Below are 27,269 nucleotides of genomic sequence, written 5' to 3'. Positions count from 1 at the left end.
TGTTCAACCAATACCTGGCACTCCTTGCCCACCGCATCGCTGCTCTCTGTCCCAACTTTCAGTGCTATGCGGATGATACCCAGCTCATATTCAGGCTACCCTCGGCCTCCTCCTCCTCTCCTTCCCTCATCTGTCTGTCTGCCATCCAGGAATGGTGTGCCGCCAACGACCTCTGCCTTAATGCCAGTAGGACTGAGATTCTACTCATCGGCACACCCACTCCCTCCTTCCTTGCAGCTCTCTGGCCGGCCTCTCTTGGCCCTCCTTCCACTCCCACCTGCAAGGCTAAAAACCTTGGGGTCATCTTCAACTCTGCACTCTCCTTCTCCCCTCACATCTCTGACCTCGCTAAGAAGTCACACTACCAGCTGCACCTCCTTAGAGGTATTCTTCCTTTCCTCTCCTTCCCCCAGAAGCTCACTGTCTCCATAGCCCTGGTCCTCTCCAAGCTAGACTACTGGAACAACCTCTATCTAAATCTGCCTGCCTCCACTCTCCGCCCTCTGCAACTTATCCAGAACAGGACTGCGAGACTTGTCCTTGGCCTCAAGCCCAGGGATCATCTCTCTCCAGGACTGAAATCTCTGCACTGGCTCCAAGTGGCTACGAGGATTAAGTTCAAAACCCTCTGCATTGTACACAAGGCCTTCTGGGGTCTGGGGCTGCAATACCTTCAACTCTCTCTTCCTAAATATCTTCCTTCTTGAGCTCTTCGCTCATCTGCCTCCAACTCCCTCAGGGTCAGTCGCTTCTCGAAGCAACGAGTTGGTAGCAGATCACTCTCTTCGGCAGGGGCCTCTCTCTGGAACAGCCTTCCTGCCTCCCTGAAACTCGAGGAGAACCATCTCCAGTTCCGGAAACACCTCAAAACCTTCCTCTTTGTTTCTGCTTTCTCTCCTCCCCTCCCTTGCTGAACCTCTGACTGAAATTGCACTGGTTACCTGGCCACCCTTTTTTCTGATCTCTGGCCCAGGCCCCATCAATTGCCCACCTGCACTGCCTCCCTGGCAACCCCTGCACTTGGGGACCGTTTGTCTGTATCCCTTTAGTCCCCCTACCAGCACTTACGTATGCACTTCCTTGCACTTGCCACAATCTGGCTGTTTTATTTGTCTTATTTTATCTTATTTATTACTCTTTCCCATGTACTGTAATCTCCCCTCTCCCTTCCCCCCGTGCACTTTTCCTTCCATCCCCCCACCCCCCTTCCCATGCACTTGCGCGATCTGAATGACACGGGGCCTAGTCGGATCGTTGTCTGTCCTCCCTTGTACCCCCCCCCCTCCCTTGCCTCGTCGCGCCTTGAAACACTTGTGTATAGGCACGTTATAAATGCCATATCATAACCTTGTTAAGGTGCGTCTCTTGCAAGAAGACTGTCCCCCTGCATATCCCTCATTAGATTAATTTTACGCCTTTTCTTAATGGGGTGGCCCAAGCCCTGTGTGTTCAGGGTCACCAAGGAGAGTTTAACCTGTTGCCCTGTGGGGAGCATGTCTAAAGGGTCTAGTTCTGTGATCGTTTTCACGCACAGCCACTATAGGTGGCCATTGGCAGAGGTGCAGTGTTCATGCTTGTCTCGTAGGGGTCTGTATATAAGGGGGAATGGGAAGGGGGGGGGTTGGGGAGTACCCCAAACATCAACATTGAGGCCTAGAACATGTTCTCCAACTAACCTTAAACAGAAACGTAAACATTGGGTGGGCCAACAGTACAGCTCGCACCCGATACCGGGTTGAGTCACCCATATTTTTCTGCAGGCAGCCGGCGTGAGGTAAGGAAGTCCATCTGGGCACCCGCATACTCTTTTCGGGAGCCAACCAGGCCCCCAGGCCCACCGAGCATCCCTCTCCCACCCCGCCCCCTCTTCCTGGTCTCCGCTAAATCCTCCCGCCTCCCAACCCGCCAATCCCCGTTCTGATTGGGCGCTGAGCCCAGGCCGAAAGGGTCTAGCGACCCTCCTCACACCGGCCCCCTGCATTCACTGCAGGCACCCGGCGCGAGGTAAGGAAGCCCATCTGGGCACCCGCATACTATTTTTGGGAGCCAACTAGGCCCCCAGGCCCACCGAGCGTCCCTCTCCCATCCCGCACCCTCTTCCTAGTCTCCGCTCGCCTCCCAACCCGCCCATCCTCGTTCTGATTGGGCGCTGAGCCCTTCATCACTGGTCCTCCCAGGGCAGCTCTCTGCCCGGCAGCCACCAAGGGCCCAAAGGCGGCTCCAACAGAGGCGGCTCCAGGTGGTGTCAGCAGGTGTCTGCAGGGGAAGCCAGTGGCCAGCCGTCAACCAGCAACTACAAGGACCCGTAAGGTAGGGAGGCTTGGGGAGAGGTAAAACTCTACCCTAGATACCTGACCACTAGGCAAAACCAATGTCCATCAATGTAATTACCGTCCATTGCCCCAAACTGCATGGATAGCATGGCCTTCGTGCCCAAATTGCATTGTGTAATCCCAAACTGCATTGTTGGGCCTCTCTCCCACTGTACAGGTGTCTCAAACTTAGCAGGGCCTCCGTGCCCAAATTGCATTGAGTAATCCCAAACTGCATTGTTAGGCCTCTCTCCCACCATCCATGTGTCCCAAACTGCATTGATAGCTGGGCCTCTGTGCCCAAATTGCATTAGGTTTGATCCCAAACTGCACTGTTGGGCCCCTCTCCCACTATACAGGTGTCTCAAACTTAGCAGGGGCTTCGTGCCCAAATTGCATTGAGTAATCCCAAACTGCATTGTTAGGCCTCTCTCCCACTGTACAGGTGTCTCAAACTTAGCAGGTCCTGCGTGCCCAAATTGCATTGTGTGATCTCCAAATTGCATTGTTAGGCCTCTTTCTCACTGTACAGGTGTCTCAAACTTAGCAGGGCCCCGTGCCCAAATCGCATTGTGTAATCCCAAACTGCATTCTTGGGCCCCTCTCCCACTGTAGAGGTGTCTCAAACTTAGCAGGGCCTCCGTGCCCAAATTGCATTGTGTAATCCCAAACTGCATTGTTGGGCCCCTCTCCCACTGTAGAGGTGTCTCAAACTTAGCAGGGCCTCCGTGCCCAAGTTGCATTGTGTGAGCTCCAGACTGCATTGTTAGGCCTCTCTCCCACCATCCATGTGTCCCAAACTGCATTGATAGCTGGGCCTCTGTGCCCAAATTGCATTAGGTTTGATCCCAAACTGCACTGTTGGGCCCCTCTCCCACTATACAGGTGTCTCAAACTTAGCAGGGGCTTCGTGCCCAAAGTGCATTGTGTGATCCCAAACTGCATTGATAGGCCGCTTAGGGAGACGAACAGTAAAAGAGAGCCACCGATAACACCCAGCTTAATAACCCTTACCCACCCCCCTTCCCGTCCTAGGACAGTGATGGAACGAGCTGTCAACCCCAGCCGGAATACCACCCATAAACGGTGCCAAACTAGTAGCGACACCCCCTCACCAGCCACTACACCACAAGACAACTGGGCCAAAACGGGACCAACTAGACGTAACCAAACAAAGACTAAACAATTCTCAATCCCACAATGCCGCGCAAATGACCAATTCCGAGGAAAAGACGAAGAGACGAAAGAACAAACACGCCAGAACAGCAACCTAGAACAACCATAGACTGGACCGCCACAGGCAGGAACCCAAACCGAAGGAACACTGAGAGAAGAGAAAAATCCCTCTACCTAACTCCATACCTCGCAGACAACTGGCCACCACGGCGATCCAACCCAACATCAGAAGCAGCCACATCAATCAACCTAACACAAGCAAGTAGAAGGATGACCAAAACAAACAACATACAGACGAGCGACCCAATAACACCCTACATCACCAAAGCAAGAGGAACTTCCAATCAACAACCACAACCCCCGGAAGTCGAACCAGATGAAAACACAAAAACCCCAAGACAAAACCTAGAAGAACTCTTTGAAGATGCAGACACCCCAAACCCTGCAGCCCAACAAGTGGCCGACCAAGAAGGAAACCTCAACACCGGGTGGAAGACGACCCCCAACAAAACCCAATCCAAACACCTCCAAACTTCACTGCAATCTAATAAATGCAAGATCCATGTCCAAACACTCAACAGAGATCTTCGACCTACTCGACAACGGCATTGACATCCTGTTCATCACAGAAACATGGCTGGACGACAACTACAAAATCACACTCCAAAGCTGCCTTCCGACAGACTTCAAATGCCTACAAATAAACAGAAAAAGCAAAAATGGAGGAGGCATCGCTATAGCATTCAAAGAACACCTGAAAATAAAAACTGACGAACCACTCAACATCCTCAACTGCGAAACCATGTTAATACACCTAACAGCGAGCCCAAAAACCAACATCATTCATCCTGGTATACAGACCACCAACATATGATGCAACATTAGTCGATAACTTCATAGAAGCCATCACCAACTTAGCCATCAAACACGAACACCTAATCATCCTGGGGACTTCAACATCTGGTTTGAAGACAGCCACGCCAACTCCCAAAACTCATTAATTGAACAACTCGGCACCATGAAACTACGACAACTAGTCAAAGGAGCAACGCACTCAGCAGGTCACACCCTAGACGCAATTTTCGCCAAAGAAAAACTCATCACCACGGCACCTCCGATACAAATACTATGGAGCTACCACCTCATCATCCCATTCGTGATCACTCTGCCTACCCAAACCTACATCCAACACCCGAAACTCACAACCACCACCAAAAGAAACTGGAAACACATAAAAAAAAGCAACCTATTCGAACAACTGGAATTAACGAAACACTCGACTACAGAACTGGAGCTAGCTGACCTAGACGGCAAAGCAGAGATACTGCACAAATGGATCGCAGTTACGATAGACAAGATCGCCCCGGAAAAACCGTTCACCCCATCAAAAAAGAGCAATGGCAAAATGTTTCACCCCACTATTAAACAACATGAAAAAGGAAAACAGAAAGATGGAATTGGAATGGAGGAAAGAATACAACCCAGGAAAAAAAACACTGTACCAGAAACAAATCCGTGCATACAAGAATGAAATTCAAAAGGCAAAGAAAAGACATTACGATGACAGAATCAACAATGCCACCAACACACAAAAAAAAATGTTTAGCATCATTGGAGAAATGAGAAACCCACCAGGCTGTGATAACACCCCAACCCCCTCAGAAAAACTAAGCAACGACCTGGCAGATCACTTCAAAAAAAAAAAATGAACGACCTCCGGCACACCATACAAAAGCGACAGACCAACCACAACATACAACCCAATGAACCCAACTCGGAACCACAACACAAACTCCGAAGCTTTCCTGAAATATCAGCAGAGGCATTCGCAATGCTGGTTAAACGAAGCAAGAAAGCGGGATCACCTATGGGCCCATGTCCCCCCAGACATCTACAAATCAATCCTCGCGCAAGGATCGCCAGCAGGACACTACAGAAACCTTCTAAATCTATCACTATCAACAGGGACTGTACCGAAGATCTTCAAATCAGCATACATCAAGCCACTCTTAAAAAACACAAGTGGTGACGTAGATGACCTTTCCAACTACAGGCCAATCTCTGTTCTGTCTGTCAGGAATGATTTGGTCCAGCGTGGTGCTGTTTCTGAAATGCCTACGTTTTCTAGTCTTTTGGTCAGGGTGTAGTGGTTAACTGTCAAAGGCTGCAGAGAGGTCGAGCAGAATAAGGTCCGAGGTAGTGTTTGAGTCTGCGTTTGTTTTGAGGTCATCCCAGATGGATAGTAGTGCTGTTTACGTTCCTCTCGCTGGTCTGAAACCGATTTGAGCTTGGTCCAGCAGGTGGTGTTTTTCTACGTGTTCTTGGGTTAGTTTATATAGTCAGGTTTCTAGAAGTCGCTGGGTAGGGGATGTTAGAGATTGGCCTGTAGTTGGAAAGGTCATCTACGTCACCACTTGTGTTTTTTAAGAGTGGCTTGATGTATGCTGATTTGAAGTTCTTCGGTACAGTCCCTGAAAATCTGTGTTTGGTTGGTACCGACTGGGCAGGTTAGCCATATGGCCAGCTCCGAATTCTGGAGTGCAAAAAGTAACATCATGGTTGTTGATGGAGCATGGATTGCGTATGACTCAGTGCGCTCTTAACCACTTGTGTATGAGCGCGATATAAATAAAATATCCTATCACTAAACCTAGGAGATTGTCTGTAGGAGTGTTAGAAGTGATTTAATAGCGAGGAGTTATTTGAGGGATGTGAGTGTTGTCACTTCCTGGCTCTTGGTGGGAGATTTCACTGAGATTAAAGATGCAAACCAGTGGTATGCAGGAGGTTTCATGAGTCGGCTTGGTTTCCCACAGATTGTAGTGCCAAGAGTTTTGAAAAAAAGTTAATAGTTCAAAGTGGTTGGTTGAAAAGCTAAGTCTTGAGCGGTTTCTTGAAAATCGGGTAGTTCTCCAGGTGAAGAGGTTTGGGGGTAGGGTGTTTCAGTTTCATGGCCGGAACTGAAAGGGGATTCTATTTTCTATTTGCTGTTTCTTGTTGAAGTTGGTGACTAGTACTAGTGCAGCATTGATGAACCGAAGTATTCTAGAAGGAGTGTATTGTAGAAACCTGCTTCTGAACGAGGAAGGGCCCTCTGTGTTATGAACATTGAGGCGATGCACAAGGTTTTGAAATTATATCTTTTTTGTAATGGGTAGCCAGTGCAGAGTATGTAATGCTGGCCTGATTTTCAAATCACTTCATTCTGAGAAGTAGTTTTGCCTCTGCATTTTGAACAGTTTGAAGTTTTTGGATGGTATTAGCGAATGTATGGCCTTGTACCTGTGGGTGAATATCGAGTAAGGTAAGATGCATGTGCCGCTGAGAGAAACTGCTTAGGATGACGACTTTGACCTCTGGAACAGTCAGTTTTAAATAAGCATTCTTTTAAAAAGGGCAATATGCAAAAATAAAATGCACTTCATAACACTTCCTTATATTTACGATAAGCAAGTAATGTTTGGCATACATTTTTTTTATCAACTGTATTTCTCAGCAGCATAAGTTGCAAACATACATGCTTCAAGGAACCGCAAACAGTAATATCATCAGTATCCTTCCCGCTATCCACCCCTTATCGGTGGTGCCATCTGCTGCTGAATTTTAACTGTTAAAACCACCCCCGCCAAAATAACTTCTCAACATTTGGGTGGAAAATAGCGTCGTCTTCCGACCTCCCAGGGGGTCCCATAGGCCCAGTCCTAATCGCAACTCAACTCCCCCCTAGTCATATGATGGAGACATCGCGCAGTAACTTAGGTTTGAAATACATCTGTTCCCTATCGTCCATGAACTCATGGAGCGGTGTACAAGTGTTACTATATTTCAAGCTGGAGCCATAAGCCATTGCCGTCACCTTCTCCATGGCCATCACTCCCCAGAGTCTCACCCACCACGCGGCCATTACCGGCCCCTGTTTGTTCTTCCATGCCTGCGCCAGGGTGATTCTTGTCGCGCTCAGCATGTGGGTGATGAGGCCAGCTCTGCATCTGGAATTGGCATAGCTCCCCTACACCGCCTCGCCCAGCAAAACCACCACCGGGTCAAACGGCAGTTGTGTCCCCGTTATCTTTTATATGGCTTAGGACCTCCTTCCAATAAGTCTCCGCCACTGGGCATGTCCACCACATATGGATTAAGTCCCTGTGTTGTCCTCAACGCCTCCAGCATAACATGGGATAGTCCGGGTTGATAAGAGTGCATCCGTCATGGTCTCGTGTACCAGCGTAGGCAGAGCTTGTACGCCCCCTCTTTAATTAAAGTGCATTTAGAGCCTCAACAGTACGGTGCCATATGTGACCCCATGACTCCCCTGAGATGGGTCTTCCCACATCTGTTGCCCATTTTTGCATGTACGGGAGAATTTCCTCCCGGGTCTTCCTCCCCCATCAACCGGTACAATCTTGATACCCATTTCTCGACCCGTCCCTCTTGTATCGTAAGTTCCAGCCCTGTAGGGGCCCTAGTTGCTCCCTCTCGAACCTTCGTATTAGTAATCCAATGTCTGAGTTGTATATAGTGGAAGCGTTCCCTCTCTGGGACCTGAAATTTGGCTTTGCAGTTTTCAAAGGTTACCGGCATCCCCTCCGCATAGAGATCACCCAATACCAGGGCCTGTTCTCAGCCCCCCCCCGCCACCTCAACCTACCCACCCCAATGCACCCAAAAACTAGGCTGCAATCATGGCGTAAAGTCTGCGTTATGGGCCACCGGCACAAGTGGGCCTAAAGCGCCCCCCCACCTTATTCCCCCTTAGTGCTTTGTCTCAATACCATAGGGTGGGTGTCCTTGGAAGCTTCCAGTAGCGTGCCCTCTTTGCCGAGCTGCGAGAAAACCTAGGCTTTCCAGGGGTATCATGGATGCCTCCCTTTCGAGGATCATCCATCGGTTTTGGTTGTCCTTGGGCGACCATTGCAACATGGGTGCTACCTGTACTGCCCTTAAATATCTGCGAAATTCCAGCACCCCCAATCACCCCCCCCACCCTGCCCCACCCCCCCCTCACCCCCCTCCCCCTCCCTCACCCCCAGAGCGTGTGGTCTAAATAGGACTTTCTTGGGAACCCTTGAATTAAGATTTAATTGAAAATAGATTTTGAATTAAGCACTGGTAGAAACATCTCTTGGTTGCGGTTCCGATATATTCATAGTCAATGTGAGCAGTAGGGTTGCAACATAGATTCACAGTGACAGGTATACAAATAACACTTATACTCCAGGTTTCCTGATTAAAATAATTATTTAGTCCGTTTTAAAATAAGCCTCCTTTAGAAGGGAGCAATATGCAACACTTAAACTTCTTCAGTTCAATAAAGTAAGTAGATAACATTTTGGGATGGCACAGATCTTCCTTTACCCTGAGGTGACTTCAATAGTTGGGACACTGGACATTAATATATCACTTTTCACACTTAAAATGGTAATACTGAAGTTGTGGGAAAAGGTTAGGGAAGGAAACGATGATTAAGTTTCTCAAACAGGTAAGCGCTTTAGAATCCCCAAATGAAATAGCGGTTAACCCTTTCCTAGCTATAAAAGTAAGGTATGTATGACTTTTTGGAGGGACAGATCAACAAGGTCAGAGGGTCATTAGAGTCTTCAGGGAGCCAGGCCAGCCAATGTCAATTTAGCAAAGTCTAGGGACGCTGAGGCACTTGTAGAAAGCACAAAAGTCTTGCACCATGTTAAAGAGATAAGTACCCCTTAGTTCACAGTACCTTAGTTCACAGCTGGCTTCTGTTCCCGTTGTAGTCCTGCAGATCCTGTTTTTCCTGGGCCTCAGTTGTGGGGATAAGAGGGAGGATGTCTGGGGACTCTTGCGCTACAGTTTGAAGGTTGGCGGCAGCAATGGGCGCAATTCAGCTCAGCAGCTCTTTGCGGTTTCAGCTACACGCAAATAGCACCACCACGGTTCTTGGCCACCTTGTGGACTTTCCTTGCTTCTGGCGTCCAGCCCTCTGTTGAGGTGGCTTGGCTTGGTTAGTCCTGCTTCGAGGGAGTCCTGAGGATCTTCCTGGAGCTTGGGTCTGGCTTAAAGGCGATGCACTCAATTCTGGTGTTCCTGTACCCTGGCATTCGGTTCCTGTAGCAGCAAAGAAGTACAGCGGGAGGGGTTCCAGTCGAGTTCGTCTTGGGGATGATTGGTCCCACCAACCCAAGGGGAGAAGTTGTCCTTTACGTTTAGAAATTCGGAGCTTCAGCACTGCATCAGGGCTCACCGGGCAAACCAAAGGGTCCAAGAGGGTGCAGCAAGCTTCTTTGGTTCCTTCACCCAGTGGTCGACTCTGCCTTCCTTGCAAAAGACCTTGCCTTGTATGCAAGTGTCTCCTTCATTTGTGGCCTAGCTATCACTCACACAGCGGGGTGGCTGTGTTCCAAGGACAGACAGACAGACAGCCAGCCAGCCGGCCAATCACCTTTTGGGTGCATTCATGTAAGCAAGGAGACTAGGCACGGAGTTTCGGGAACCTCCCTCGCTTCCTGCCCTCCAAGACCAGCTGGAGCCAGAGGCGGGCTTCACCAGTGAATCCTGCCAAAGACAAAACCAACAAAGGGACCAAACCTGGTTGGCACACAAAGTAAATCTCAAGAAGGACCTTTCCAACAAGAAATGTCGATCAAAGACGACCGGCCCATTTTGACAAAATGGGCACCCATGGGTGCAATACTGCAGCTGAGGATTCAGCATGCTGTAAAAACGCACAATGGTAGGAAAAATAAACCACTGCCACCAGCCATTAAATGTAGTGACACTAATATTAAAAATATTACATGAGAAGGTAGTCCAAGGGGGATAAGTAACCCCTTCAGCACTCTAGGTCAGATAGCGTGTGCTGGGTCCACAAAGATATATAAAGTGAAGTAAAGTCAATTTCCCTTTACTACTCTTGGAAACAGTAGTTTATCCAAGATAAGGTATTTAAACCTTAGCAGAAATCCAAAGGATTTCTCTTTGGCACTGCACTGAGGGTGCTGTGTGTCACAATGTAAAAAGATGATGCCTACGAAGTTTGTCAGATTCCAAAACCAAAAGAGAAACCGGGTTCAAATCAAAGAAAAATACATGATAGAGTGGGGAAAAAGGTCTCTCTCTCCATGATGAAAATTAAAGATTCCTAAAGCCCAGCAAAAGAGCCTGGGGTCTCTAAGGTAGAAGAGAATTAACTCCTAATTGAGAATTCCCCCAAACAGGCATGTATTAGCCCTTCACAAATATGCTAGGTGGAGCGGTCTGTGTGTTTTTATTGGTACAATGTTAATTCGTCCTGCATATGTTTTCGCTGTACTTTTTGGCAAACATTTTTTGCTGAAAGAAAATTGCAAATGTGTGGGGTGGCGGTATATAAGGGGTAGGGTGGGATGGTGTACAGGTATTAAAAAAATACGGGTGGGGGATTGGAGGGGTATTGGCATACAATTTAAGAGCCGCGAAAAAAAAAAAACAGGCGAAGATTGAACAGAGAACAGTTTTATTATGGCATGTGATTTTTTTTTTTTTTTTTTTTTTTTTTTTTTTTTTTTTTTTTTAACGCACTACCGCTGTTTGCTTTGGTCATTGTGACCATACATTTAACTCTGCTATAATTTGTGAGCCCCTCTAGTGTTAAACCTCCTGGAAAGCTGTTCACATTAGGAAGATGTGACAAATTGGTATTGGTATTTACTAAAAGTTGCAATATGGTGATAAAGCTTGATCCACATTTAGAAAAGACTGCCGCAGGACTTTTGAACTCTGAAATTAAAACCTTCTAAATCGAAAGAGGAACAATCCTTTGAAATTCAGTATGCATGATTTTACTGAATTGCCAATGAGGCTTTGCTTTCTTGTTTTGTGAATCTAACCATATTTGACATGTAAGACCATCCTTTTCCTAAGATAGATGACCTTTGCTGCTTAAATTGGTAGCCCACAGATGCTTGCCGACTGCCCTACATTTTCTTACGTTTATGTTACAGCTGATGAAGTTGTTGATCTAACCTGTGAGCCCTCACCAGATGCAGCCATTGTTGACTTGACTCACAATGATTCAGTTGTGGTATGTATCAATATTTTTGTTTATTTTGGATTTACTAGATATGCGCATTCAATTGAATTGTTACTAAATCCCCTAGCCAAGCAATAATGCTTGATGTTTAAGGTCTGCCTTTGAAGTTTAATAGGCCCAAGACACGCACATCATCTGAGGCATGATACTGGTAAAAGACCAGGGTGGCCTAGTGCCCTTTTTCTGTGCAAACAAAGCACACGCCTCAGCTGGTTTTGCTCTTAGGTTAAGATGGTCACCGGGTCTCTGTTCAGGGCATCATGCTCCATTTCCATGGGGGTTTAATGTCTGAGCGCTACCATGCCAAAGTCCTGCAAGGTTACACCCCTTCCTTGAATAACCCAGCCACTGTACCCAATAATGTCACCTCTGCTTCTGCAGCATCCTGGAATTCCCTAAAGGAGACCAGCATCTTGGAAAGTTTTTGGAGTGACCCAATGTGGGCCAACCCAAGATCCTGGAACTCTTGGGTGTCCATCCTGCTTTTTTAAAGGCCTGAAGACCCAAGCTTCATTGGAAATGCATAACCCACTTTTATATGTTATAAATCGTGCCTAACTGGTCTAGACTCTGCACCCCGTTTCAGAAAAATCCCCTATTTCCCTTTTGAAGTTTGTAACACACCATCTTGTCTTAAACCTCTGTCTCCTGAAACTACAGCATAGTCCTTGTAACGGTGGATCGATGGGCACCAGTGGGTGGAATTAAATGGTGTGCTGGGAAGCAGACCAGTCACCCATCAAGTGTTATACCAAGATAGTAGAAAAAAGGGTTAATCCTAGATGCTGCATTCTGAACTGTAAGATTATAAGGTAGATTCCCTTTGCTGCTAATCTAATACAACATTAGTCATAACCTAAAACTGCTTGAATGTCGCATCTCTGGGAGACCTAGCCAGTATGTGGTCTGTGGCTACTCTACCCTGACACCACACTCTGGGCAGAATTGAAATTTCCTCTCCACACATTTCTTGTCTACAAGTTATTGAGCCCTGTTAGGCAAGATTGTATGCAGTACCCTTTGGGTGCACTACAGCAACCCTGACTTGCTGGCAATTCTGTACTACACAGGTTGGTAGTGTTGTCGAGTAGCCAGGCTTATCTTGAGGGGTCAATTTGAGCTGTAGGGGTGTTACACGTATTTACCGTGACAAGTATTCAAATAAGTTCTTATACACAAGGATTCTTGATTAAATTATTATTAATTTATTTAACAGTCAGTTTGAGTAAGCCTTCTTCAGAAGGGGCAGTATGATGGTAAAACGCCAACAAACTCCAAAATGCACACTCTGAGTTTCCCTAAATCAGCAAATACCCATTTGGGATGGCACACAGACACTTCCTACACCCTCGGGTGACTTAAATAGTTAGGACAATGTGGACATTAATATATCACTGTTGCATTTAGGGCAATACTTGGGAGAATGTCAAAGAAAAAAATTAGACTAAAACAAGAGATCTCACAAATATTCTGAAGCAGGTAAGTACTTTTGGTAACCCCCAATGCAAAGACAGTTTACCCCTTCTTGGAAGGAGGGCTAAACCCAGAGTCGGAGGTAAGAAGAGTTATTCAGGAAGCCAGGCCAGGCTAAAGTCAATTGGACAAAAGCCAAGGTGAGCTGAAGCAATTCTTGCAGGTAAGTGAAAGTCTTGCACAATGTTTTAGAAGTCTTTGTAGAATAAGAAGAAATCAAAGTAGGGCCACAAGCTGATTAGGCTTGTGAGGTTAAGAAGCTGATGGCAACTCTAAAGGAGCAACCAAGATAAGTCTCAACTAAGAACAAGTGAGGTTACACAAGGTGAGTTCTCTTAGACTTTACAGTACTTTAGCTTAGAAGAAAAGGGGCGATGACTGGCGCTTGTTCCTGTACAGCTCTGCAGATTCTGTGTTCCTCTGGCCCACCTGATGTCTTCCTTCTCGCCTCACTTCCAGTATTCTGCAGATGACACGCAGCTCTCCTTGAAGTTCCTGTTCACTGCCCTCTCTTCCTCTTATCTCATTTCTGACTGCTATTCAGGCTAGGTGTGCTGCCAATGATCTCTGCCTTAATGCCAGTGAGACTGAGCTCCTTCTCATTGGGACCCCTGCTCCCTCCTTCACTTTGGATACCCTCTATGGGTCTCCTCCCCTCTTGTGAGGCCACACGCCTTGGTGTCATCTTTGATTTCCCCTCTCTCCTTCTCACCTCACAGACCTTGCCAAGAAGGCCCACTATCTGATGCACCTCCTCAGAGGCATTCTCCCTTTCCCCCAGAAATTCAATGTCTCCATTGCTCTGGTCCTCACTAGGCTGGACTACTGCAATAGCCTCTTCCTCAATCGTCCTTCATCCTCCCTTTGCCCCCTCCAACTAATCCAGAACAAGACTGCAAGACTTATCCTTGGCCTCAAGCCCATGGACCGCATCGCTCAAGCCCTAACATCTCTCTACTGGCTCCCGGATACTGCTAGGATCAAGTTCAAGACCCTCTGCATCATCCCCAAGGCTTTCCGGAGACTGGGACTGCTACATCCAACTCTCACTCCCTAAATACGTTCATGCTGGAGCTCTTCGGTATTCTAGTTGCAACTCTAAGCAGAGAGTTGGGGGTAGATCGCTCTCCTCCGCAGGAGCCTCCCTCTGTAATGGTCTCCCTGCCTCTCTCAGGCTTGTGCCAGATCTCCTTAAGTTCCTAGAAGCTGCTCAAGACACTCATTTTCTCTTTCTTCCCTCTCTCCTGCTAACGCCCCAGTCTGGCGCAGTGACTGGCTGCCTGGTTCTCTGAGTTCTACAGAGCACAAGCCCCGTCCTCCCCCATGCTTGCACGTTGACCCTCACACCATGCATTCCCTGGCACTTGGCCAACTGGCCTCCCCTTGGCGATCACCCATCCCCATTGGCCATCTTCCCCACCCCCTGTTCCCCTCTCTTTTTCACTTGCACTCTCATCTCTGCCCTGCTCTTCCTTTCCCACCGTGACAATTTGCACTCACACAGACTGGCACTGCCTCCCCACCCCACCCCTTTTCGCCTTGTGGCTCCTTGAAAAGTTTGTTGTATTACTGCTTTACAAATATCCAATAAATATTGTTTAATGTTTGTCATATAAAACATTTTTTGGTTCATGGTGTGTGGATTACATTGGGGTTCTTTTTACCAGATGGTGGATCTCCGATCTGCATTGGACTTTTTATCTTTTCCTCTTGGAATAAATTTAGAGCAACGAAATCTACGTTTAAATCTTTTTTCAAATGTATGTTTGGTAATCTAAGTGAATATTATTTATATTGTGCTGAACCTTTCACTAGGATTTTACTACTTGGCATGTTTTTGGTTTTTGCTGTGCTCTAAATCTTGCAAATTTTGTATTTTGCTTGTTGGAGCTGCAACTCACTGTTACTAATGAAAACGGTTTAGTCAAATGTTGACAATCGGCACTTGCTTGGAACTGCTTTAATTTTTAATATATATATTTTTAATAACTAAAACTTGAAATATTAGTACTTAACTGAAAGCAGAGGTTTGTGCGACAGTCTAGTCCACTACATCTAATTTGTTTTTCTTTCTTTTACCTTCTGACCATTTTCAAGTTTGTTGGTGAAGGTGAGTATTTTGTTTAATATGGGTCTGAAGACGTAGAAAATTTTGGCTCTCATATTAAGGATTTCTTGGGTTGTGACCTGTGATAATGTGCCTGTAAAGCTTTTTGTAAACATTTTTTAAAAAAATCTTTGATTCTTTTTTTTTTTTTCTTACCATGCAACAATGTACATGCTAAAGTATTTCAAGACATAATGGTAGAAAATCTTGTGCATCACATAGTCAGCACTAAACTACATTAATTGAATGTGAGCCAGTCTGTGGGTTGGGCGTCTTTTACACTTGTGCATACACCCACACTAACCCCTGCAAAGACGCTTATTAGTCCAATCTCACACATTCGTCCAATCGCACACATGCCCACACACCAACACTCCTTCCAAGGACGGGCTTTGCACAGATGGCACCAGGGTAAAACTAGATTGGCTCCCTGCAAAATAAATCACATCTGTATACCGCTATATGTAAGGCTATTACATTATGACAAATCATGTTGTCTGCATTTTCCTCCCTATGCTCTATATCAGACCAAATATCTGCAAGACGCGACTTAATTTGATGACTGCAAGTAGAACACATTTGTTGCAACAGTAGACTAACTGCAAATATGTTCGCAAACAGCACGTCAGTAAAATGGAATGGGCCTCATGAGTTTGCCAGTAATTCCTGTGGTATTGCCACCAAAGTTGGTTACTGTTACCTTAATACAAAGGTTTGCAATGGCAGAGGGACTTCAAATGAAGTTCTTCAGGCCACCACAAATGTCAGTGATTTTTTTATATATATATAATTTGGGTGGCCCTAAATATTGGCTTTAGAATCATAATATTGTTGCCAGGGAAGGTTCCCTCATTGAAGTTCACAGGAAGCTATGTCTCCTTTACCCCCCCCCCCCTCTGGTTTATTTCATTGAACCAATAGAAGGTGGTTGGTTAGATGGGTGTTCTTTGAGAAATGGGGCCTTACTAGCAATTTTTCACTTCTGTTAGACTACAGTGTGGGAATTGAAGTACAGAGCACATTGTCTACCTGCTTGTGCAACAGTGTGGCACTTAGCCTGGTTCTATGCATACATTTTGAACTGGTGCCGAGAACCGTTCAGTATGCTTTCTAGAATACAAGGCTTTGAGCTTTTGAATTTGGAACCTCCATTTGGTTATGCTTACATTTTTTAATGCAAGTTTTATTCTGTACAGAAACTCGCAGGCGCAGAAGTACTCGAAGAACACAGCAACATCTCGACAGCTGTGTTTTAAGTAGTGGTGAAGAAGATTCAGAAGGCGATGTGTGTGTAACTAGCAGCTTGTCTACGTTCCTAACTACATTAGGGAGTGGAACCTCTAGCCCCAGGTAAGCAGGTATTTCTTTGCTTTATTGAAGTGCCCAGTGATTAATGTTTTATCAATGTTCTGTGTTAAGGTGTTTTACTAAAGTCCACTTGTGGTAGGACTTCAGACGACTCACTCTTAAATGTACAGGGCTCCAACTCTTAGGTTTCGCCTGAACTACCCAAAAGGTTTGGTAGCCGTGCTTATTGTAGGAGGAAGGAGGGCTTTAGTGGAGTACAAAGAACTTTGAGTAAACCTATAGTCAAGGAAACATGTACACACTGTAGTTATATACAAAATAGGATTATTATATACACCCTAGGGCAATGTTAAACTCAGAATGCAATTCAGGTTAGTTCGGAAAGTTTTATGTATAAAACTGGGGTTGATCTCCTGCTGGGCTCAATACACCCGGAGATGTTTCTACCTATTGGGCAATCTGGAGCGATCCAGCAAATCTGTACTTGGATTCTATTTAATGGCTCATCTCTCACTGGACGCAAATCCCTACCTCAAGAATTGTAAAAGCCGGTGTGAAAGGATGAGGAGCGATCGTCTGGTGTATAGCTTGACACATTAGTGAAGAAAGATCAAAATATGGGATGGAATGATGGCTACCCAAGATCTTAGTTGATTAAAGCATTACTCGGGTAAGGAAACATTTTCTTTCCAATTACGAAACTAAGATTATCCCTTCCCAAAAAATAAGATGCTGCTATCTAAGTTTCAGATTACAGTGCCGTCCGACACTAGAATACATCGGCTCTAAGCTAGGTATTCCAAAGGGTATGAGGATTGTAGAATGTGTAAAAGAGAGGTTGAGGAAAATATTTAGCATTTCGGCATGAACTGCCTCGCCTTTGGGGATCTAAGAATAAAATGCTTAGAGATTTGTTCACTCAAAATCCTACATTCTAGCTCAGAATTTATGGGATAGGCTTAGGACTACCCAAAAATGTCACTTATTGTAGCCCTGGTTATGAGATCACGGGGATCTTTGTGGACTTGGATAAAATATCAGATCAAGGGAGGACAGACTTGATGCGAATGGAAGATATTTGTTGACCATTGTTAGGGAAAGAAAAATGCTAGGTTTATGCATTCGAGGCATCTTGTGCTGTATCATGGGGACTTTACTACTAATGAGATCTGTGGTTAATTTGGAAACATACAAAAACTGCGACTCCAAAATGCTGACACTGCTTTTACTGCGCTGGCTGCATTTTAGAGTATGCGGCCACCCATTACCGCGCCCAAGTGGAGCGGGGGTTGCAGTGGTGTTCCCGCTCTCCTTGGTGAAAGTAGTGGGGAGGTGTGAAGGGGGGGGCTGCATTGGTGTCCCCCGCTTACCATTATGGTAAACGGAGGACTGAAAGTGTTTGGTTTTTTTATTATTTATTTATTTTTAATATAAAAGGACCCTGCAGCGTCAGCACTGCCCCACGTAAGTGGGAGGAACTGACGCTGCACGGACACTGCAGGGATACAAGGGAGTGGGCGGTGCACACAGAGGTGCGCCACCATAAAGGGAAGTGGGGTGCGGTTTGGAGTATTACAGGGGAAAAGTGATCTATCTGATCACTGCGCGCAATTGGACTCTATTTCCGTCGGCGCAGTTACGGGATCTTTGGGACGTTCTGATAGCTGAGAAAATCATTGCGGCGAACGCTGGCTTTCTTCACCGTTTCTCGATCAGGCTTTGATACAAACCACGGAGGGCGGATGCCAGACCCCGGCCCATGCCCCGCTGGACCACTATAGCAGCTGAGGGGGAGGATGTGAATGTAACCAAGTATATGCATGGCTGTAGAACTGGCGGCAATTTGTAGTTTGATGTTGCTGTTTGATTGTCATCTATGTGCTGGTTTAAAATAAACAAGTTAAAAAATGGGTCAGAGATCTCCTGGTATTCGTGGTTGGAAGCCCTGGAAGGTCACAACACACAAATGGCGAAAAAGAAAAAGGAACCACCATGTTGGAACATAGGTGACCCTTTGTTGCATATCGAGGATGGTAATACTTTAGGGTTGTCACTTTGACAAAAATGTCACAGGAGCAGAAGGAAGGGTGTGTGCTAATCTCTCTTGTGTTAAAGTTTTAGGAAGGATACAAAGTATCCATCTTTCCTTAAGAACAGTAGTTCTTATGGAAAATGAAAGAAAACAAAAAGGAGAACCCAAAGGGCTCCCAGCAACACTGCACTCAGGGTGCTGTGTGCCGCAAAAGTGTAAAAGATGCTTTTTAGAGATGGAGGAGAAGCGGACTATATAAATCAAATAAAATGTAAAGAACAAAAGTTCCCATAGAGCAGTGAGAAGGAATGAGGGGTAAAAAGGCTTCCCTCATTCAGGAGAACAAGAGAAAGGTCTGGAAGTCCTGGAAAAAGTGCTGTGGGTCTCACTCGGAGAGGGGATTAAGCATAAAACTGATGAATCTCCCGAACACCTACACTTCGAAAGTACCTCAGATTTAAAGTGGGTCAAGCGCATTATGGGATCGCTGTAATGTACTGGTGGTAGTGGAAGCACAACTATGCAGTGAGAGCATTCCAGTGCACCCTTATCTGGATCACTGGCTAATAAAGGAAAAATCCAAAAATGTCAAACATGCAGAAAACTAAATCCTCTGCACAAACTAGGCTTTCATCAACGAAAAGGAGTGAAGAATAATCCCAAGCCAACAACCGTTCCTAGGGGCTGTTATTCGAACAAGATATCGCTGTATTTTTCTCTGAACTTTACACGCCAGATACCTCGTGATATAGCCGGTTGATGGATAACTGTCGGAGGCTACAATGGTGGACAAAGGAACACCGTGTACAGCAAAAATATTTGTTGAATCCACAAGCACACCTCACAATCTCAACAGTTATCACTTTCAGGTTGGGGAACCCATTGTCTCCAGTGGACAGCACAGGGCATGTGGTCACGCAATCTTGCCACAAAGCATATCAACACCCTAGATTTTCTAGCGGTTTTAAGGGTGCTTCATGCTTTCCAAAATCCGTTGTTTGAAAAAGATGTGCAAACAATTGTTTTGTTTCCTTAGCATGCAGAAGAGGAGGATGACCTGGATTTAAAGGCTATATTTGCAGGTGATTTGACAATGTATAACAGTGCTGGATTCACCTTACAAACAAGACACTGGCATTTACTCGTAGAGTTCATTCACACTTCACAAAATACGTGGCAATGGCTACATTAGCCATTATTGCTAACATTCCACTAGATACCACAAGCAGTCACATGGAGTTTCTGTAGACACTTCACACAACGTTGTGTGGACACTGTTAGGCAAGATTGTATGCAGTGCCCTTTGGGTGTACTACAATAACCTTGACCTCCTGGCAATAGGGACCCAACCTTTGGTACAGGTCTGTACTACACAGGTTGGTAGTGTGGCTGAGCAGCCAGGCTGATCTCAAGAGGGGGGGGGGGGGGTCAATATGAACAGTAATGTTGCGACCGTTTCACAGTAGCAGTTATTCAAATAAACACTTACACTCAAGGTTTCTTGATAAAACAATTTATTTCACAGTCAGTTGTATAAGCCTTCTTCAGAAGTGAACAATATATGTAACTATTAAAATACACTTCAAAACACACTTAGTTTCTCTACATCCAATGACGCCCATTGGGGATGAGCACCACAGTTGAGAATCACTGTTAAGGCAGATGCGCCAGATGAGCTACATTTAGCCTATGCATTTCGGATTCATATCCTTCCTCGGTCAGCTCATGCTGGTGAGTACCTTTCGTAAACAATTACCAGGTTTTATAGTGCCCCACCGTTCATGAAGCCACCAGCAATTACACACGAGTATGCGTAAAATTTCACATATTTGTGACACAATACAACATGTTCATAGAAACCATCCATCGCATATTCACAGGTAATCAGTATATTGCCAAATTCCCTAAATTAATGGTCAGAGAAATGTGCATAGAGCCAGTTCATAGTTACCACCGGTTCACCATCCCACATTGTCAAAACCCAATAGTAGCAGTCGGTATGATATGCATAAAACCAATTCATTAGTGTCATAGTGATGTACATACATGCCATAGCAGTCATTTTCCATTTAAAGTATATTGAACATGTACATACGTGTTTTCATGTTGCCGCGTACAGTGTCGGGAGTATGGGGTAAAGAAAAGATGGTGACCTAAATTAGCAAGGCTACTTATTTCTATAGAACTTCTTGTTGCAATATTCTACACAAGTACTAACATCGTGTTCCACATAAGTACTAACCTGTCTATTTCTGCCAGTGAGTGATCTGAAACGGATTGGTAAGAATCTAGAAAGAGGCAGTAAATCCTAATTGCCGTTTTTTAGCCTTGCTAGATCCGTGTACAAATGGATTTGTGGTGTATCTTACCCATGTGCTTGAAACGTGGGCTTTTAAAAGCGAATTTCTGTTTATCAGCGCAAACCGTTAGGTGTAAAAGATTATAGAGAATAGAGATCAGAGCGCTTGTTGTTCTGTATTAATGTACTGCTATTATGCAGCGTTGTTTGCTTACCTTGTAACAACTGAAGACTGTCTATGGAGGGTGCGCGCTCTTCATTACTATGTTAAAAGTTTTGTGGAGGTTACCATGAGAACACTAAAGAGCATGTGTAAACGGCGGCCATCTTAAGCTAGTTTGGACAATGTCAATTAACTGCCAAAAATGCATGTAAATACTTGCAACTCGTTCTCTTCATCGTGCCACTCTAGAGATTGCAACCAATATGTATTAAAACGTGGATACAAGTTATTGTTGTGTTCAATACAAAACATAGAAAAAATGTATATTCGTAGCTATAGGTAAACATGGTGTATTGGAGATAAGCGCTACTTGCAAGACTTAAACTACTAAGTGTTGTTGTAACAACATCATGTTGCAACGAGGGTTCAAAGTTCTTAGAAACCTTTGTAGTGTTCAGACCAAATGGTAAAGTAGATTTCACAAACATGGCTCGTGGGAAATACGTGTAGTGTACTGATCTGTTGGTGTCTCTTGGTGTGATTAATGCTGCCTCAGAGATGAGTATTACATCGGAGGGCTTAATCGGGTGAATATGTTTGTGTCTTAGTTATGCATAACGGGATCCTGCAAACCATCTTTCTATTTATGGAAACCCTTGCCAAATCTCATATTGCCAGGTGACTAAAGTCACTTTACCCTGGTCCTTTCCATGAAAGCTATCATTCTTCATAATGCATATAGCAGGAACATATTGCAGTGATAATTCTTAGTTTCACACATTACCATCCTGTATGCACCGATCTATGCGGTCACCTTAAATAGAGTTCAATACTCCTTATCATGAAGTTTCACACATTAACAATCTAGTATATAGACTCTGGTGTGCCTTTGCCATGGGGTACCCCTGCTTTGGTATGTATATTACTGTCTGTCTTGATTCCACACAAGTTTGATTAAAAGCTGTGCATCATTATAAAAAGCAGCTTAAGTCCAGTTCCTCGTTCATTCAATTTGGTGCTAACGAGTCTAATCTCTCAATCCAAAAGGCTTCCTTCTGTGCTCGCCATTTCTTCATATCTCTATTCTGTCCTTTAGTTGGTATCACTTCCAATATCGGGAACTGTAGCTGCATAATAGAATGTCCATCATCCAAGCTACGCCCACATATGTCAAAGACACTACCCTTTTCTTAAGATACTCGACGGGCTAGGCGTGTCCGTAACACTATCCCTATCGTGACGTGTAGTGTAGCCAAAATCCCTTGCGCGCCGAGTTCCCTCAGATTGCTTTTTTCCACCCAGATAACTGGTCGCCCTATAGCAGAGCTCTTAAAAGAGATATTGTTTATCTTTACCGACTTGTCGGTTATTGTCCGTTAAGTCACGTCGGTCACAAGAACATCTTCGATGAAGACTACAGGGGATTTGTCTACGGCTATGGATTTCGGCGCCTAAAATCCGGCAGCCGGATTTCCCACGTGGTTGAGCCCTCCGGTTGGGAGAGTGTGGTCGGGGTGGCCATATTGTCGGTATGTCTTTCCTCCTTTCCCCTCTTTTCCCTTCTGGTCTGGTCATCCTTCCCTTTAGCTATGGAAAGGACTCCTTTTAGATTCTGCCTTAAGTGTAGGGTCAGATATCCTTGGCAGGACGAACACAGGACGTGTAGCGCCTGTCTCCCCCTAGAGCACAACGAGAAGCGGTGTGCGGCCTACAAACTCTTTCGGCCTAAGACCCTTAAGGATCACCGTGTAAAGCGGTGGGCCACGTACAGTATGTCGCAGGTGTAACCCCCACCGCCACACCCGCTGAGAGTGACGGGGTACCTCGGATGACCAAACATCCGTTTCGGATGTTATAGACCTCGAGGTGGACACTTATAGGTCCGCCACGCCCGTCCCCGGCCCTTTGAGGCCTGACTCTGGTCTCGCTACAGGGACAACACCCGGCGACCGGGGCGTACAAACGCATCACACTAAGCAGACAACCCCTACACCATTTTGAACGTCTTTGTCAAAAGGTGAAAGCGCCTACAGGGCCGCCGAAAATTTTGACTGTTTCCTCTGATTGTTCAGATCCAAAGCCTTCCCCGCATCCGCAGCAGCGTCTTGTGACTGGGAAATCAAAATCAAGTAAGGGCGTTACTCCAAAAACTTCACACGTCGAAGCGCAGAAATCCAACGCTGCGACGGTCCAGAAGGCCGCGGTAGGCCCGAAACTACGGCTATGCCTCTACCCAGAAAACCATCCGCTAGGCCCTCTAGCGCCGCGGAAGGTAGTACACCTACAGATAGACCATCGGAGCTACTGTCTCACGCCGATTCGGCGACTATCGAAAGAATTACGGCGGCGGTGGGTCTTATCCCGGTTCCGCCTAAAGTTATGGGACAAGCCGCAGAAAATGTTTCAGATGCGGATTGGGACCCTGATTCTTAAGATACCTACGAAGATAGTTAAGAGCCTCTTTCCGACACACTAAAACTCTTCAACGCCGTAGGGTGGAGAGCACCGTTCTTCCACCCGTAGCCCCGCTTCGGTCTACTAAATGGACTACAGAGAAGTTCGAAGGGTGTATGCATTGGCTGGAGAAGATTATCAGTTTTGCTGATCATCCTCCCTCAAAGGTATCGGGTAGACCCTAACCTCCAATTTCCTTCTCAAATTTAAGATCAGTCTTCTGCCTTAATTCAGGATGAAGACATTGTCCACATGGACACACATAGAGACATTTATAATGAAGAGGAAGAAGCTACTTTTCTACAAAGTTATGAGGAGGAACGGGATACTACAGACAACTGGGAAGAAACCCAGCAGGAAGGTCAGGACTCATGGACACAGCAAGATCAGAACACTGATGTTTTGTGCCTGGATTCTCCTCCGTCCACTCCGGCTCGCCAGGCCTCACCTGCAGATGACCAAATGGCATTCAACTCCATGTTGAAAAAGGCAGCTGAATACTTTAAAATGTCCACTCAAGAGGCTGTGCCTGAGCAGGATTTTGTAGAAGATATCCTGAAGGAGAAGCCTCCATCTAGCCAGGCCATCCCCCCTCAATCTATTGAGAAGGGTCGCCCCCTCATTGGTATCACCAGCTCAAACTCTGGCAGTGAACCCAAGAGTGAAAAGTAATTTCGCCCTTCCCCCTCCCGACCCTCTATGCATTAGAGGGCAAGCCGTTCCAGATTCATTGGTAGTGATTACCACTCGGAAAAGGGCAGTGGTACCCCTTGCCACGGGGGAATCGCCACCGGACAAGGAATCCAAACGACTGTATGCTTTAGGCAAGCTTGTCGCTTCGGCTGCCACATACACTATGCGGATTGCTAATAATACCACACTATTGGCAAGCTATGCTGACGCTCGGTGGAACTTGCTCCAGGAAGGCCTCCAAGAGGTTCCTGAACCCGCCAAATCAAAGCTTCTCTCCGTTGTAATAGAGGGAAACAAGTTAACCAGCATGTGATCAAAAACACCCTGGGTACTGTGGAAACAGCAGGCAGGTCTCTGGCCCAAGGGACCCTACTTAAAAGACACGCTTGGCTGCGTACCTCAAGTTTTAAACCGGAAACCTAAGCCTCCCTCATCAATAAGCCCATTGAGGAGTCTAGCCTATTCGGGAAAGCAGTGGATGAGGCCTTGGAAACAGCCAAGAAGGAGCATGAGACGCTGAAGTCTCTGCAGCAGATCACACAAACCTCCCCCCCCCACCCCCTTCGGCGGTCCGTTCCAGGGCAAGCCTGTGCTGGTCAAAACCACTATGGCACGGGGAACTTCAACACAGGACAAACTTCTGGAAACACTGCATACTACCCTTCAAGGGAAGAACATCCTACCCGCCAAAATAATTTTAGAAAACCCAGACATCTTCGCCCCCACACTTGCTAAGATCGTCAACACTTGCTTTAGGGACCAACTAGTCCCCCAGGCCATAAAAAAAGTCAGTTACCCCAATAATAAAAAAACCTGGCTTGGATCCTAGAGACCCAAGCAACCTCAGGCCAATAACCAACTGTAACTTCCTGCTTAAGATCATGGATAAAGTAGCCACCGCACAACTTCAGGCACACATCGAGGCATCTGACGCACTCCACTCACAACAATCTGGGTTCAGACCATCTCATAGCACAGAATCAGCTATGCTGGACTTACAAACAAAGATGCTCAGAATCTTAGATTCGGGAAAAACGGGACTTCTCATCCTGTTAGACCTCAGTGCCTCCTTTGATCTACTGGACCATAATCTACTCTTAAGTAGCTCTGGGCAAAACGGCCAACTGCTCACAAGAGGCAAAAACATGGATAATGTCTTTTTTTAAAATGCAGGACATCTCGAGTCCACTGGGGAGACAAACTCTCCATTGAAAGGGAGATCCTCTGCGGGGTTCCCCAGGGAGCCAGCATGTCCCCATTGTTGTTCAATCTCTACATCAGATACTTATGCTACATTTTAGATCATGCAGATATATTCTTTACCAACTATGCAGATGATACGTAGCTGGTATTGGAACTTAGCGTGGACCATAAAACTGACAATGACCATCTAAACAGAAAATATAACATCATAGAACTTTGGATGGATTCCAATTGGATGTGTTTGAACAGCAGCAAAACCGAGCTAATGGTTTTCGGATCCACCCAAGCCAGAAACACATTGCCACACGACTACACAAACTTCAAGATCAAAGATGTCAACATTAAAGTAATTGAGAAAGTAAAAACCCTGGGCATGATGGAAGCATCCTTAGGAGCAGAAGCCCAGACTCGATGCATAAAAAAAACATGCAACTATTACTTGAGACTCCTCAGAGCTATTAGACCGTATCTATCGGAGAACAACTGTGCCACAGTGGCTAGAGCAACCATCCTCTCTCGGTTAGACTACGGGAATGCACTTATGCTAGGAGCCAACTAAAAAAGCATACAGGCATTCCAGATTATCCAAAATAACGCAGTCAGGATAATCAAAGGCAAATCCAAATCAGACCACATCAGTACAGCCAGGAAGGAATTACACTGGCTCAAAATTGAGAGCAGAACTCACTTCAAGGCTCATGCAATAGCCCACAGATGCATCCACGGGAAGGCACCAGGCTATCTAAAATCGAAAATACGTCCCTATGCCCCAAGCCGCGCAAGGTACTCCCCTTCGGCATCGCCTCGGCGTCAAGGGTGTTTACGTTTACCAAAGTCCTGGCGGTGGCTGCAGCACACCAGCGCAGACTGTCGGCCCCAGTTTACCCTTACCTCGACGACTGGCTCATCACGTGGGGACTCATTCGACGCATGTTTTTCGATCACCCAAAAACAGTAGATCTCCTCTTCAGTCTGGGTTTCTCAATCAACGAAAAGAAATCTAGTCTAGTCCCCAGTCAGACAAAACAATTTCTGGGAGCTTTAATTCGGATGAAGGACAGTCTCGTCGTCCCCTCCAACGAGAGGGTTCAGAACATGCTTTTTAAGATCCCTCAATATGCAGCCAATTTGGAGGTGACGGTGCACAAGGCCATGCGCTTGCTAGGAATGATGGCGTCATGCATATACTTAGTTACCCACGCACAGCTGCGCATGCGTCCCATGCAAGAGTGGCTCAACAGCCAGTGGTGTCAGGCCAGCGGACAATGTCAAGATCTGGTAATTGTCTCACCAGCCCTTGTTCTCTCTGCAGTTGTGGTCAAGAGAAAACCTCTTGAAGGGGGAAGACCTTCACCACCCCTGCAGTGGAAGCCACTCTCACTACAGACTCATCTCTCACAGGGTGGGGTGGCCCTCACCTGCTTCAGCAGACAGCGCACAGAGTTTGGTCCCCTCAAGTAGCGTCCAACCATATAAACCTTCTGGAGCTATTAGCGGTGTTCAAGGCCTTTCAGGTGCAACTGCAAGGAAAGACAGTGCTGGTTCTAACGGACAGCACTACAGCCATGTATTACCTGAACAAACAGGGGGGCACTCACTCTCCAGAGCTATACAAGCTGTCCCAAAACATTTGGATATGGGCTCTCAAACACAAGATGTTTCTGTTGTCCCAACATGTTCCAGGGGAACTCCATCTTCTGTCCGACGTGCTCCGCAGAGATTTTCCTCTGCTCGAAGAATACGGCGGCTAAACGAAGACATTGTGTCCAATGTGTTCGCAGAATGGGGCTTGCCAGAGATCGACCTGTTCGCAACTCAGGAGAATGCCCAATGCCAAGACTACGCCTCCAGGTACCCCCAGAACCGATCCAAGGGGAACAGTCTCTGGATAACATGGTCAGGGAAAATGTGTCTACGCTTCCCCCACCGGCCCCCAACTCCCCTTCTCAACAAGATAGTGCACAAGATGCACCAGGAACCAGTTAACATGAAACTGGTGGGCCCA

The 27,269-nt window shown here is 46.2% G+C and overlaps 1 protein-coding gene across 9 annotated transcripts in view; it reads left to right on the top strand.

Moving 5' to 3' along the window:
- RNF4 (ring finger protein 4) overlaps positions 1-27,269 on the top strand; it is a 156,497-nt gene that overhangs the window by 68,978 nt on the left and 60,250 nt on the right. For all 9 annotated transcript variants that reach the window (XM_069632118.1, XM_069632110.1, XM_069632114.1 and 6 more), the window contains exons 4-6: positions 11,444-11,523; positions 15,103-15,115; positions 16,309-16,462. In XM_069632118.1, the coding sequence (XP_069488219.1) occupies positions 11,444-11,523; positions 15,103-15,115; positions 16,309-16,462 (247 nt within the window). The remainder of the gene's footprint in view (positions 1-11,443; positions 11,524-15,102; positions 15,116-16,308; positions 16,463-27,269) is intronic.

Source organism: Ambystoma mexicanum, chromosome 6q (genome assembly GCF_040938575.1).
Source record: "Ambystoma mexicanum isolate Mex_15411 chromosome 6q, UKY_AmexF1_1, whole genome shotgun sequence".
NCBI classification, from domain to species: domain Eukaryota; kingdom Metazoa; phylum Chordata; class Amphibia; order Caudata; family Ambystomatidae; genus Ambystoma; species Ambystoma mexicanum.
The sequence above is the reverse complement of the archived record's forward strand: the minus strand, read 5'-3'. Positions and strand labels throughout refer to the sequence as shown.